Consider the following 16,603-nt stretch of genomic DNA (forward strand, 5'->3'; position numbering starts at 1 on the left):
ACTGATTCTACATAACTGTAAATGCATAGTATACAAGCATGAACCAAATAAAAAATATATTGAAAAGCTAAATAACCGATGAGCATTTAGAGCCTACAATTAAAACGGTTCGAGCTACATTAGTTGCAGGTACTCGAGAAATTTTCTCTACTTAAAAAATAATCGACCCCACTTATAAAATATGTTTATGTCTTAAATAAGTTCAAAATATTGTGCTACTCCTATTCTTTTCTTGTGACATTCTGTTTCAAAAGTTTATTCATCCTTGATTTATACCATATACAGCAATATACATGTGCAACGGGCACTGTTAACTATCAAAGTCTCTTGTTTCAATTTAATCATGTTACTGCATGCTTAGAAGTTTGGAAGTGCACTGAATGGTAGTAAAATATTTATACTTACCTACTAAGTTATCATTATTATTTTTCAGTTATTGCCACTTGGGGACGTCGGATGGGTAAAAAGCTTGACTTGCTTAGAAGACATGACCCCAAAGAGCCGCTGGTAGATGTTCCTCAACCAGCCGATACTAATATCTCAAGCAACACACCACCGCCACTGAGTAACATCGGGACATACCGCAAGAAACACCCTTGGAAAATGGGTAGAAGTCTTTCTGAATCGAACACACCTAAAAAGGATCCTGATACGCTGTCAAATTCATCAGTAAAAGTGCACATGAGAGACAGATCTCCGAGCCCATTCAAAAATCTCTTCTATAGAATGGGTTCAACTGGAATGCTTAATTCATCGAAAAACTCACAATCGATTTCAGATAAATCCCGAAGATCTTATAATAACGTCAACAGTAAAAATACTGCCCCAGCTTTATTTAGAAGCTGTTCTACTTCCCATATATCAACATATATAAAAGCGGATGATCCTACTGAAGGATTAGATCTTCAAGATGGAGGAGACCAGCCAAGAGAATCTTCCGGCAGTCAAAATATGAACTATTCTTTAGGTTTAGATAATAACTACTTAGCCGTGCCAGCTAAAGCAGTGAGTTGCGATAATATCTCTAACTTGGATTCGTCAAACAATTTAGGACAATCCAATGGAAAAAAAGCAAATTTTCCATATGCTTTTTTACGATCAAAACTATCAGTATTACCTGAAGAAAATGGAGGCAGCGTTCTCAATCAACATTTGAAGCCTATATATCGACAAAGTCTTATAGAGAAAAGCAGCAGTGGTCGTGACTCAGTCTTAAGTACACGTTCAGAACGCGCTCATAAATTGAGGGCTAATTCTGAAGAGCACTTTAATTTATCAGACAGTGTTTCAGTACTCGACGAAATGATGTGCAGCACATTAGGAAGAGTCAAAAAAGACGGTTCTGACTTACGATTTTCATTACGATGTGACCCGGGAGCTCGTAAATTCAAAATCAACGAATCCCACAATCCAAATACAATACAACAAACTAATGGAGTCCATTATCCATTTTCGTCGCAGATAACTGACCCTGATAATGTAATGTTGATAGCCGGACATAGGCATAGCGTCCCTCTTTCAGATCGCTTAACTAAATTTAACCTTAGACAGCAAAACCCAGCTGAATGTTCATCTTCCAACTGTAGCATATATAATTTTTCAGAGACTGACGGTCACATGAATCTTAACCGCCTCAGCAATTATGTCAGTTCGAATGAATCAGGATACGACAGTGACAGTCGTCTAAATGATGAACACAGTAATCATTCACCACCCGACAGTGCATCAGTTTTAGAGCAAGAAAATGAAGAACTGACCAATGAAATAAAATTAATTACAGAAATGGCATCGAATGAAACATGCATAAAAAACAGATCAAAACAACCTGAGACGAGACATTCTAGTTATCATGACATGAGCCCATATTACAATGATCACAATCAAATGATTCGAAGTCCTACTCCTTGTGCATTGTTATCAATGAATACAGAATCATGTGACACTTATTCTCCTTTGGATGGAAACACTGGCCAGACTCCCAATAGTGGCCATTGTAAAGCCGTGTCAACTTATCATAATAATGATGACAAGCGAAATTCGAATTATGAACCAGCACAAGAATTGCAATATGTAAACAAAAAAGATAACCCCGAATCTTTACATTTACCATATGGATTTAAAACAATTACATTAGATGAAAGAGTACAAACACGGAAATTTAAATTCCTTCAATCTCAGTTAGTAGGACAAAAACCCATGATAAATGGTTTCGCTGCGGACTATGAGCTCAAATCATTAGAAAGTCAACTAACAGTCTCACCTGGAAATGAACAAGAATTTATGAGTAAAACTCCTCCCTGCACTAAAAGATTTAGGAGAATTAGACTTCTAAAGTCTAGTATCGAAGAAAGTTTAGGAGTCTATCTGGCCCAACACAAAGTTCCCACTGACGCATCGTGTGATGAATATGAAATTCGATATATTATTGTAAAATTGGATGTCGACGGCATAGCTCATAGAGACGGTCGTCTGCGGCTGGGTGATGAGATAGTGAATGTGAATGGAAAGGTTTTACGAGGGTTGGCGTCACTTCAGCAAGTGCAACACATCGTGAACAGCTTTTCTTCTCAAACAACTGGTCAACAGGGAGCTTTATTTCAAAGGTATCAAGTTGATCTTATAATGGCACACGATGAATACACACCGGTCACTCATACTGTAAGCAGAGTTGTGACAACATCGGTGGTACAACACATACCGTTGTCCGCAAAGCCGTTAGCAAATTCAACCTATGTTTCAACCGCTGACAGAAATACCCACACCAAAAATAATCGTTCTAATTTATCAAATGGAATAAATTCAGATTTTTATTCAGCATCTGAAATATTAGGTGACATCACTCCTCATGTAAGAAAGAGCTGCACCGAGAGAATTCCAAGATATAATCACACATCCGGTATGGCATCAAATTTAAAGAGTGATGATGAAAAACTCTTAGAGAGAAATACTATGAGGAGATCTCTGTCATCTCAAAACTATGCTGGAATCGAAACGGTACCTGATGATGACCAGAATACTTTAACACGAATGAATAATATTGAAAGAATATCATATCGACCCATTCGTATTGATAATATTCAAGGAACTAGTGGCAGTAAACTGGTAAAAACTGTAGAACAGATATCGTCGCGATGTTATTCTTTAGAAGATGATGGCCCAAATAAAACAGCCAAAAGGATTTTGACATACCCACCTGTTCCATCAGTTCGTACTATACCAAACCCTCCTAACCCTGCAAATCATGACAATTTATATGGATTTGCCAGATTTGGATCGCAAAGAATATCAATTTCTCCAAGAAGCAAAAATGTTGTTAACGAAAGCGAGGACAGATTACAATCTAACTCTGATATTATTGGTCTTTGCCAAACTCAAGAAATTCTCAGTCAGATAAAACCATCAAGTACAAATGGTTGTCACTTTGTGTGTTTCTGGAAAGGTAATGGCAAGAAAAGTCTTGGATTTAGTATTGTTGGCGGCACTGACTCTCCGAAAGGACAAATGGGCATATTCGTGAAAACAATATTCCCTACTGGACAAGCAGCTGATCAGGGCACTATTTTTGAAGGTAAATAACTAAAAACATTTGTGATAAAACAATAATTTCTAACTCAATCTTTACCAAACTATTTTTTTTATTCTTCCTTCTTTATTATTCCGTTGGGAGTTATATTTTTTTTCAATAAAGATCTTTTTTAGTGGTTATATTAATTAAGGTGTTTTCAAATTGAATCATACACATGCAGAATGGTGTATACTGTGATGTTTTAAAATTGCAAGTAATTCGCAAAAGAATTTTCCTTGTACTGTTAAAAACCAAATGGCCATACCATTGTTTTTAAAAAAAGGTACCTAGTTGATGTAACTGAAAATAAGTGGATGAAGAAGTGTAACATATACATAGTATATTATTTTTTACAGCAAAAAAAAATATTTTGGCATGAATGTATGGTATATGCCCTTTACGTTCAATCTGTACCATTTATATTCTTATCTCATATTTTCATTCAATAATATTGCCCACACTAAGAGAATTGACGACCATATGTGTTGATGGATATCAAACGCCGTAAAGTCCACATATTGAAAAAAATGACTTTTGATATACGTTTAATAGAGTATGCAAATCTGCACATTATGGTATACTGCAAACCCACAAAAGTCCACTGTTTACGTATAAAATCACGTTTCGAAAGATCAATATTTTTTCAAACCACCTAAAGTTCACAAGCGTATTTTATCTAACCCCATAAAGTGCCTACGGACCAATCACGGACAAGCTAGCACCCTGTCATGGCCGCCATTCTTCTACTTTCAAGCTACAGGTGAACGACGGCACCTATCATTTTCGTTAATTTCTAAACAATTATTACATAAAATGGATGTAGAAGTGGATTTTGTGGATCCAGACAAAGCCAGAAAGAGGTTGAGTACCGAAGCTAAGAAGAAAAATGCCGCCAAGACACAAAAATTTTGAGTTTACTTGATACTGAGTTCAGTTTTTGACGTTACAGTATGTTGTAACTTGTGAGACAGGGCCGTATTGGAGCAATGCAAATTTACCCATGTAGAATCAAGTCTATGTACTTAAAATTAAGAGTAATATTGCTTTTATTATTCAATGAACTAGGTTATTACCTAAATATATTTCATAATTATTACTAATACCTAAGATTCCGCTCAATTCACCATTAAATAAATTAAATTCTAATCGATTTAAGTTTTTTACTATTTCATTTGAGTCGTTTTTTGCGATCCGGTTTTCGCCTTTCGGCATTTTTGTGCACTATGCGCACTTTTCAAGTACACACTGACAACGAATACAGTTAATTCTCACTTAACAGTAAATTAATACAATAAAGTAGGTAAAAACTTTATCACCTACCTATTAAGTCAAGGATCACGATAAAAATGCAACAAACAATTAATAATAATTATGAATAGTTGAAGTGTGGCAGCATGAAAAAAAAGATGTTACCACAAACCATCTAAAAATATAGGTATACATTTCTCATAAAACATAATACGTGATTTTTTATTTGTGCCTCAAAAGACTTGACTTTTTTTATTAATATTTTGACCATTAGAAAAAATATGACACATGTTTCAGTGGCCATTACGACGACGGCATTCGAAAACGTATTTTACTTAAAATTTTCTACCAATTTACTATTTGTGACATAAACCACTTACCTAAGTTCGATAATAAATAAACTTGTTTTGTTTTTATTGATAATGCCAATAAACATACTCCTGGATACGTCCCTTTGAAAATAATAAAAATGGCCGCCCGGATACATATCGAATTGCATTAAGTCCATGCAAAGTTTTTTCAAACCGCTTAAAGTCCAACTGAAAATTTATCAAAACTCATAAAGTCCACCTGCATTTTATCTAAACTGCTTAAGTCCAAAATAAAAACATTTTTTATAAATGTTGCACTGAAGGAATACCCTCAGGACTTACTTGTAGCCATCGTGGGTATCAGATTCAATTATCTTACAATATCTCACATGTTACAACCATTTGTATTACAAGATATGATAAAACTGCATTTTTCTCAGTTTGACATTCAGTGGACTTTACGACGATTGATATGTGTCAACACATATGGCACTGTACCTGGTCTGTTCAATCTCAGTATGACATTGTATTATATTAATTTATTAATTAGTACATGCAGTAACATAATAAACTGTTACAGAGTTATTTATTATTCATAATCTGCTGAAAAGTTCCATTCCGTATAGGTTTTTTATAATACATAATTATATGTGATATTTACCTTTTTATTTCTTCAGGTGATGAGATAGTATCTGTAAATGGTGTATCAACTCAAGGACTAAGTCATGCCGGTGCAATTGGCTTATTTAAACAAGTAAAGGAAGGAGAAATAGAACTACAAGTTTCCAGACGGTAATATTTGCACAACAATTAAATTATATATTCACCTTGCAGAAAACACTTTTAAGATAATATTGTCTAATTCTCAAACTCTGTTTTACAGCCATGAAATGTGTTACAGCATATTTTCAAATGTAAATTCAATCATTAAATTTTATCCCAAACTTTGTAAAGTTTGGTGTCAAGTCAAGTTGAGTAAAGTTGGTCAAATTTATGTAATAAGTTGCTTCTATTTACTAATTACATATTATTTTCATTTCAGGACACCCAGATCGAAGTCCGTCGAAGTTTTCACTGACAGCTTTGCCAAAAATACAAAAAACACATAATTATTAATCATTTGTATAATATCCCCATCAGTATAAGGAAATAGTATGTATTAAGAACATCATTATTATGACTGAAACATGACAAAAATAGCGATATTTGATTTCTATAATATATTCTGTGTTACTGTCCGACAAGAAGATCTAGCCAATAACTGGAAGTCGCTTGTGCGGTTAAAAGTAGGAGGAACATGTTAGTTCACAGTTTTAACACGTGGACAACTCGTCGCTAACCGGAAGGCGCTTCAATAGAAGTGCGATTAAAAATGGGAGGAGCTTGTTAGTTCACAGTTTTAACATGTAACCAAGAAGATCTTGTTGGACAGTAATTACAATTTGCAAGTATTCTAAGGTGACTACGTAATATATCTAAGTCACCAGTAATTTATTCTGTATCTATAACAAAAAAATTAGTGAGTGTATAGATTATTAATAGTGTTCCATACATAGGTTGACACAACACCGAATCGTACATTTTCTTGTGTTTTTTCTTCCTCCGTTTTGTACAGTAGCATATGTATATTCAAGACTCGTCTTCACACATTATATTAGAAAAAACTGATAAGAACTTCATGATTTTCAAATGTAGCTCCACAAATCAAACACGGCTTACGACAGAGTTCAGATGATACTGGTTTTTATTCTTGTAACATCATACATGACTCACAGTTTAACACGTGTATTTGTGAAGGTTTGACTTATCTACTTTGCAATGGATAATTTAGATGATCTATTTACTACAAATAAGACCTGTATATTGTTGCATTTCTCTTACATTTATATAAAATAAAAAAAGCTTCTGCATAAATGGAGATCATGTTAAATTTAAGCACATTTACATAATATTAGAAATGACAGAAATTAGCGGTCTACGAGAAAATGTTCGAATTGTGTGAAGTGGAATTATCCAATGAAATACTCGATTTGACAAATTAATTCACATGTCATCTGGATGTAGTATTTATTTTATATAATATGACTATTTAATAAATTTGTACTAACTGTACCTTTGAAGCCCTCTTTGATTATGTATAAGTAATTTATGAGATTACAAGCTCCACTATAAAAGCAGATTCATACACTTATATTATAAATGTGACTATCGAGAGATACATTTTTATGAAATATGTCACCCCTTGTGTTGTATTTTAATATTTTACTTGTTTAAAATAATAGTAAGTATTTTTATATGCACTGAAATTATTTTAATTAGGATTTATATATCAATCCTGTTATGAATACAAAAACTTCCATATACATAATACTTTTACCACATAAAAAAAATGCAGACAATGTGCACTAGAGGTCAGTTGGAAATACTATCACCAGTTTGTGTATAAAAACAACTCATAAATTTAAAATGTGTTTAAAATTTTATAATAAATGGGACATTTCGAAAAGCTTATGGAATCAACTTAGTGTATTTTCAGTGATTCTATTAAAGCCCTTGTATGCCCATGAGAATCAATTACTTAACACACCCACCGCTGACCAGATAATTACTAATTAATTACCACATTTAAATATCATGCTAATTATAGTTAATGGCCAACTAATGAAACCGCGCCTAGCGCGTCTTTAGCACTGAAAGACTTTAACTGACATATTATAGCGTTCTAATTGATTAACTTTTGTAGTATTTATTAATCTTTAGTTTCGGCATCGACACTACGCTGATCCACCTATAGTAAATATACAACTGATCAGTTGTATATTTACCGCAGGCGAATGAATGTGCTTGCTAAAAATGATTCAAATGGAATAGTACAAAACTTAAATCGATTAGAATTAAAATTCAAAATCCATGAATTGCCTTCAGTCAATGGTATTATTTTTTTAGCATGTTTCCTGCTCACTTAAATTTACTGCGACTGGCGCGTTTGGAGTAGTTGGCCATTAGATATAATTAACATCTTATTTAAATGTGGTAATTAAAAGGTCAGCAGTGATTGTGTTTTAAAAACCTAAACACAAAAAATAATGAGGACCAAAGTGGTAAATTTGAACGAAATACTAAATACAATGCAAAACATGTAGCATTACTGCATATAATTAAACAAACATTATTACATATAATTTTGGAATATCTCAGTCTGGTCAATCCTGAATAATCTGGTGTTATTACATTTTAGTATAAGTTCTGCTGCTCTTATCATTTTGATTTTCTTGTTCAATGGCAAGCAACACACAACACTCTTTATTTCTTAGCTATGCTACTTTATATTTTTCACCAAGTTAATATATTTTTTTGTTTCACTCTAAAATTTTTGATTCAAAATGTACGGAAGTATAAATATTAAAATTTAGCTATGAGAGGGTCAGTATTCTTTTTTTAATGCTAAAAATATTAGTGTATGTAATATAGTTTTTGTTAGACATTAAAGTATTATGGCGATATTGTAGTAAAAGTATTTTGTACCTACCTATTATATTAATGTAATTATTATGGTAATCCACATGTTTGTTATTGTTGATGAGTACAATATAGTTTATTAATTAAACTGTCGTTTACATGGTAGAACTCCATTATAATGATTTGAAACAAAGTTTTGTTAACTCTGCGATATCAGTATTGATTAAATATCATAGAATTAACAAAAACATTGTTTCAAATCAATATAGTTTATATTAATGTTTTTAATATCTTGTAAATTTAAGCATTGTCCTTGTAGAGTAGTCTGTGAATATGAATCCAACTGTATGGATATTTAAAATATATTAAATCCAAAAAAGTTGCTTATGAAATTAATGTATAGATAAAATTATTAGATTAAAAAATAGTTGCTTCAACAAACGCGTGGTTAATAATACTACAATTATACTCCTCAGCAAATTTTCTAATATTATATCCCTACTTCTAAAACATTGTACTCATGGTATTCAAAAAAAAATTATAATTGGATACTGATAGATGGATTTAAAAGATTGCACTGCCAAGTAATAAAGGTAAACATTTAATATGTAAATATTTATTTATATTGCCAAGCGATAATTATTTAATATTCTTTGCTAATTAATGTATAGTTGGTTTAAGTTTAAACATTAGGTCTCATTGTTCATCTAGTCAACTTGTTAAATAGTGATAAATCGTTTTATACCTATAGCATCCCAGAAAAAATAAATAATTTATATGAGCATTTATATTGTTTTATTATAGAATACCCCTACCTAGTATCCCTCCACCCATTTATGTCATTTGACCACATAAGTACCTACACATATAAAATATGTACTCCAACGGAAATGATTATTAATAATGCCAAATTTCAGCAGTAGACTTAATTTTTTTTTAATTTTAATACGTGCGGCATTTTTTCCCATTGGGTTGTGATAATTTTAGTTATATGGCAACATTGAAATGTCAAATGATGTGTCATGTCATCGCCACTATTTTGTCAACATTATTTATGGGCCGAATAAGCTCTTTTCGTCGTTTTTCTTCTTCGCAATACGACTTATAATCTTCCTACCGTCACTTTTCAAAACCTTTATCATTATTAATACATCTAAATGTCTTACAGCATACACAAATAAATGCCAAATGCTGTTCATGATGAAGCAAACAAATAGGGAAGCGTTAGAGGAGATTTTAGTACACCAAGCTGCCATACATAAAGTTAAACTTTTCACATTCTAAATCAATTTGTTTTCAATAATATTATACTCAATAATCTACACATATAAAGTTTGATGACATGATATTAAGGGGGGACATGCTCGTCGAAGGTCAAAATTGAGTTTTTATTGTATTTTTAAACCATGATCCTGGACACTCCTTAAACGTTGTAGATAATCTATTTATATAATTTTGAAGCCTTATTATCCTTTATAGTTATTTTAAACATTTGATGACTGCATAAAGTATTTTTGTTACATAAAATAGTATTCATTTAAACCTCTCGCTCTAATGTTTTAGAATATAGTCATATTTCGGTACATAACTGTGCAGTGGTGTTAGAATTTTTTACGTTTATTAATTTTTAAACGCATTTGTGAAACCATTAGTATAATTTATTACGAGATAATTTTTGTGAAATATTCACGATAAAAAATTATATTGATAATCTCTGTGATCCCAAATTTGACAAGAATTAGGCATTTTATTATTCAAAAAATCGGCAAGATTAACACATTTGAAGATGATTCTAAAGATACTTATTATAAGCTATGTCTTTGAGCATTCAAGTGTGATAAACATCTTATGAATAATGATTGCTTTATAATAATTATTGACCTAAGAATAAGGTAGTGTTTTTTGGAAATACGCCATTTCTTTTGTCATTCCCCAGTGGTTAAGCTACAACATACGGCCGTAGCCATAAATTGACAAACTATAATTGAAGTAGGCAGTAAAATTATGTTAACACTCACTTAACAGTAAATTAATACAATAAAGTAGGTAAAAACTTTATCACCTACCTATTAAGTCAAGGATCACGATAAAAATGCAACAAACAATTAATAATAATTATGAATAGTTGAAGTGTGGCAGCATGAAAAAAAAGATGTTACCACAAACCATCTAAAAATATAGGTATACATTTCTCATAAAACATAATACGTGATTTTTTATTTGTGCCTCAAAAGACTTGACTTTTTTTATTAATATTTTGACCATTAGAAAAAATATGACACATGTTTCAGTGGCCATTACGACGACGGCATTCGAAAACGTATTTTACTTAAAATTTTCTACCAATTTACTATTTGTGACATAAACCACTTACCTAAGTTCGATAATAAATAAACTTGTTTTGTTTTTATTGATAATGCCAATAAACATACTCCTGGATACGTCCCTTTGAAAATAATAAAAATGGCCGCCCGGATACATATCGAATTGCATTAAGTCCATGCAAAGTTTTTTCAAACCGCTTAAAGTCCAACTGAAAATTTATCAAAACTCATAAAGTCCACCTGCATTTTATCTAAACTGCTTAAGTCCAAAATAAAAACATTTTTTATAAATGTTGCACTGAAGGAATACCCTCAGGACTTACTTGTAGCCATCGTGGGTATCAGATTCAATTATCTTACAATATCTCACATGTTACAACCATTTGTATTACAAGATATGATAAAACTGCATTTTTCTCAGTTTGACATTCAGTGGACTTTACGACGATTATTCTTCACTGCTGGATAAAGGCCTCCCTACCCTGATTCTACTCCTTTCTGTCATTTGAATTGCTGTGTTTATCAAAATCGGTGATATTATAATTATCTACATATTCGTATCGTTATCATCATCATCATCAACTAGGATCAATCCACTACTGGATGAAGGGTTCCACAACCTGATTCTACTACTAGCAGTTAAACGAATTTGTGATACTATACCTATTTATATCATCCTTATCAACATCGACCTGAACCAATCCACTGCTGGATTAAGGCCTCCCTAGCCTGATTCTATACTTTTCTGCATTTTAATTGCTGTATTTATCAAAATCGGTGATATTATATTTATCTACATATTTATATTGTCATTATCATCATCGACCTGAACCAATCCACTGCTGGATAAAGCCCTCCCTAGCCTGATTCTACTCCTTTCTGTCTTTTGAATTTCTGTCTTTTGAATTGCTGTATTTATCAAAATCGGTGAAATTATATTTATCTACATATTCATATCGTTATCATCATCATCATCATCAACTAGGATCAATCCACTGCTGGATGAAGGGTTCTCTAGCCTGATTCTATTCCTTTCTGTCATTTGAATTGCTGTATTTATCAAAATCGGTGATATTATATTTATCTACATATTAATATCGTCATCGTCACCATCGACCTGATCTAATCCACTGCTGGATGAAGGGTTCTCTAGCCTGATTCTATTCCTTTCTGTCATTTGAATTGCTGTATTTATCAAAATTGGTGATATTATATTTATCTACATACTCATATCGTTATCATCATCATCATCAACTAGGATCAATCCACTGCTGGATGAAGGATTCCGCAACCTCATTCTACTACTATCAGCGAAATGTCAAACTGTCTGACGTGAATAAAAAATCCATCCCGAAGAGAAAACTATGGCGCCATCTATGCATACTTCACAATTATAATAAAATCCAACACCGCCAAGCCGTCTGCAAGACCTAGCGAGACAGACTGGCGAGAGCCAGCTGGCTCAGCTAGTCTCCTATATATTATTATCCTAAGAAATTTTGGAAAATACGTCAACTTTTTTATTTAAACACCGTTTTGTTGATTATTAAAGGAATTCACTTCAATTTTTAGAGTCCCGAATCTACTTCCATTTGAATCGGGCACAATCTGATAAAACTCGACACAATCACAGATACAATCGTTTTTAAATCGCGTTTTATATCCGTCACCATACATTTTCGCATCTTGCAGTCCGTGTACCTCAAATTGATTATAATGTCGTTTAATACTTTTTATATAATCAATATTGCAAAATATCTAAATTAATATTCCACAAAATTATTCAAATCTGTAAGTAGCACATTGGCGTATTCTTGAGTTTTAACACAAAATAAATACATATTTCCTCACTAATTACTACGAAAATATAATCTAAAACCATGTCACTGCTTTTTATCTGTCTATAATCTACTGATATTTTATGAAATCTACTGAATTTTTTGTCAAAATCTACTGAAATTTTAAATTTTGACTTGGCAACACTGGGTTGATTGCATAGTCAGTGTTGCCATGTCTATCTACTGATTTTTTAAATTTTGGCTTGGCAACACTGGGTTGATCGCATAGTCAGTGTTGCCATGTCTATCTACTGATTTTTTTTTAAATTTTGACTTTGCAACACTGGGTTGATCGCATAGTCAGTGTTGCCATGTTTATCTACTGAATTTTTAAATTTTGACTTGGCAACACTGCAACCCAGTGTTGCCAAGTCAAAATTTAAAATTTCAGAAGATTTTGAAAAATGTGGTTTATTAGATATGATATAAACTAATAAGAATAACAATAACTAATAATATTAATTTACTGTAAACAATGATGATATTAATGGGTAAAATGGCGCTCTTGGGTAGAGTTACAATGCTTTTTATGTCAATTTAGAAGTGTATAACATCAAAAAAGGTCAAGCGTAAATCATTTCAAGTTTATTATTGAAAGAATCATCAGTTAATTTACAATTATGGAGAAACACAAATATCAGCAGATTTCTTGAATTTCGAAAAAAAATCAAAAATTCAGTATATTGGCAAATTTCAGTTGACATGGCAACACTGCTGGGTTGATCGCATAGTCAGTGTTGCCATGTCTATCTACTGAATTTTTAAATTTTGACTTGGCAACACTGGGTTGATCGCATAGTCAGTGTTGCCATGTCTACTGGAATTTCATTAGATCTACTGAAATTTTTGTCAGGAAAAGAAGAAATTATGATATTTAAAAGACACTTGTGAGATTATGTCAATATGCACGCTTTCACCAAACACAATCGTTGAATTTCATATATTTTTGTCAATCAATGGTATTTTGAAGAAAAAATCAAAAAATCTACTGAACTTTGAAAATGGTAGTTGGCAACACTGGTTGATACCTTTTAAATATTTTTGGGTTATAATGAGCTAATTAAATGTATATAAGTTTCATTGGTTCAAAATAAAAATTGATTCAACAGCCTTACAAAAAAAAAAAAAAAAAGTGACATCATATTTTAAAATTTTCCTTGGTATCGTAAAACGCCGATATGTCGTACGCCCGCGTTTCAATGAAATGATCAGTTTTAATCGGAATTCGTATAGATGTTATTGTTTATTTGAATATTTATAGTTATCTATGGGTGCTTGTTATAAATGTGATGTATTATATAGTGCTGTGCATTTTTAAATCATTATGAGACGTAAATAATATCACCTGTCGTTTTTTACATAAACAACAAATAATGTCGGATGTTACCTAGTTTTTAAAAGTGATTTTTTTTGACTGTGTTAAGTTATATAAAATTGTGCTCACTTCAACTTACAGTCACTCGAATGCATCTCATAAGTAAATATGTGGAGAGTCAATTGAAATACCGTATGTTAGTATACATAGCGTAATAAATTTATAGTGTCAAAAGACTTGATTTCCGTCAGAGGTGTAGAAACTTAACTTAAACAGAGAACTTAATTCATAAAAATTTAAATAAATCAGTTCTAATATGTTTATCGATTAATCTTATTATGATCAGTTTGTGAAAATTGATTGTATATATCGGTTAAAACGCATTTTAAATTTAAAGCGGCCATCTTTGTTTAGTCGGTTCGAGTGTTGCAAACATTGTGAAAAAATAAATTCCCATATTGTCAATAATGTGACGTATGTGCCGGAAAGCTTTAGAGAAACATCAATATTATATCGCAAGATAACTTAAATTCGGAAAACCCTTCCTTTCATACTCTATATGACCTATTTGAATTTCGAACATTCAATTAGTGTGTTTGGCGTTTGAAGCCATCGGACGTGACGAATAAGGCACACAATCGCTCGCAAAAACGGGCAAAGCTGTAGGATAATAATAATGAAAGATTATAGATTAATAATCAATACCTATTATTCATAAGTAGGTAACCATACGCGAACATGACGCCGCTTTTGGACTTATTATCTCAAAATCCAGACATATTTTCTATGCAATGAGTTCGATTTAATATCATTACTATAATTTATTATTATGTCAGACCAAGAATTTCTTTTCATTTTATTTATATTTTGTAACGGAGATTCTTAACTACAAACTGTGTTAAATCAACCCGAAATGATTTTTATATTACCTAACGAATTTTATCCATTTAATATGTTCGATTGTCGTCTAATTCACAATATCATACTGTAGACATGAACAAGTGGTCAATTATTATGAAAAGCTTTAATCAAAAGTAATTTTAAAAACTCGTCATACCTATAAATCTTTTAAATTAACTAAATGGCACCTATTCATGAGGCATTCTTTATGTTTTGTACATTTAAAATGAATGAATACGACAGCTTGTTAAATTTGTATTATTGTAGACCACGATAAGTAGGAGGTTAGAATTTCATAACGTTGACATAAAGTTGACGTTTGAATAAATATGTTTCTGTTTTAGAGACTGATATGTTATGAATTAATTTTAAGTACTGGCAACACTAATTAGTTGTCAGAAAAGCATTTCCGTGGACATTCTACCAAACGGTTCCAAATCAAATAAATCAAACGGTGCCATTTGATTGAACAAGTGGTCAATTATAAAAAGCTCTTAAAAGTATTTTTTAAAAACTTGTCATACCTATAAATCTTATAAATTAACTAAATGGCTACCTATTCACGAAGCATTCTTTATATTTTGTACATTTAAAATGAATGAATACGAATTTGTATTATTGTAGACGACGATAGGAGGTTACAATTTCATAACAAGTTGATGTTTCAATAAATATGTTTCTGTTTTAGAGACTAATATGTTATGAATTAATTTTAAGTACTGGCAACACTAATTAGTCGTCAGAAAAGCGTTTCCGTGGACATTTACCAAACAGTCCCAAACCAAACGGTCCCATTTCGTTTGTTTGATTCAGGTTGAATGATACAGACTTATTATCATGATCACTAGCTTCATAAAGTGCATTCAATGCATTATTTACCAGCATTTCTCTTTCTTCAATCTTAGACATCCCAGAAACTAAATAATTTGACAAAATGAGAATAATATATTTTATAAAAAATATAGTGATAACACTGATAACAAATCATAATTAAAATTTGTAGTGTTAAGTGGCACGCGTGTCCATATGTACACGCATTAATTCATTATGCAATAACACCACATAAACAAAAATAATTCCATTTCGTAATTACATATCATGAAACTGAACACGTTTATAATGCATTCAATGACAGAAATATTATTCTTTGAAACAATATAATCAGAAAACCACAGTTATTTTTAACATAAGTCATCATTTTGTGATTATAAAATGAATGGCCACTTTAACACTTGACATTAATTTTATTATGTCAGCTAAATCATTCAAATGACGAACAATTGAAGCAGTGTACTTATTTCAACTGTCTAACGTTTATAAACCAAATTATTATTTTAAAATAACAATTAGGCAAAGTAAACTGTACTACAATAATTGCGTATCCATATGGACACGGTGACACTAACGTGAGCAATTGGGTCTGGCACTAAAGAGGTCTCCGGTCAGTTTGCCCTACTAAGTCTGTCCAGCGGACCATAAAATGTTGCATATATCTGCTTTAAACAATATTAAATTGTAGTCACACTAACGCCCACGCGAAAGACTGTAATGCCCCCTGTAACTAATAACACCAAAGTATATAAGATGGAATTTCTCCATATATATAATATTTACAACAATGAAGGGTATCAAAATATATTCAA

At 31.8% G+C, this 16,603-nt stretch overlaps 1 protein-coding gene across 1 annotated transcript in view; it reads left to right on the forward strand.

Annotated features, from left to right (window-relative positions):
* Nucleotides 1-6,630, forward strand: part of LOC147072189 (uncharacterized) — a 124,638-nt gene extending 118,008 nt beyond the window's left edge. Inside the window, exons 4-6 of the mRNA XM_085946682.1 lie at nucleotides 434-3,568; nucleotides 5,802-5,916; nucleotides 6,167-6,630. Of these exons, the coding sequence (XP_085802808.1) occupies nucleotides 434-3,568; nucleotides 5,802-5,916; nucleotides 6,167-6,233 (3,317 nt within the window). The 3' untranslated portion in view covers nucleotides 6,234-6,630. The remainder of the gene's footprint in view (nucleotides 1-433; nucleotides 3,569-5,801; nucleotides 5,917-6,166) is intronic.
* Nucleotides 6,631-16,603: the final 9,973 nt, after the last annotated feature.

The sequence above is a fragment of the Rhyacophila brunnea genome, unplaced genomic scaffold, assembly GCF_057557595.1.
Source record: "Rhyacophila brunnea isolate RB1 unplaced genomic scaffold, BYU_Rbru_1.0 scaffold_2, whole genome shotgun sequence".
NCBI classification, from domain to species: domain Eukaryota; kingdom Metazoa; phylum Arthropoda; class Insecta; order Trichoptera; family Rhyacophilidae; genus Rhyacophila; species Rhyacophila brunnea.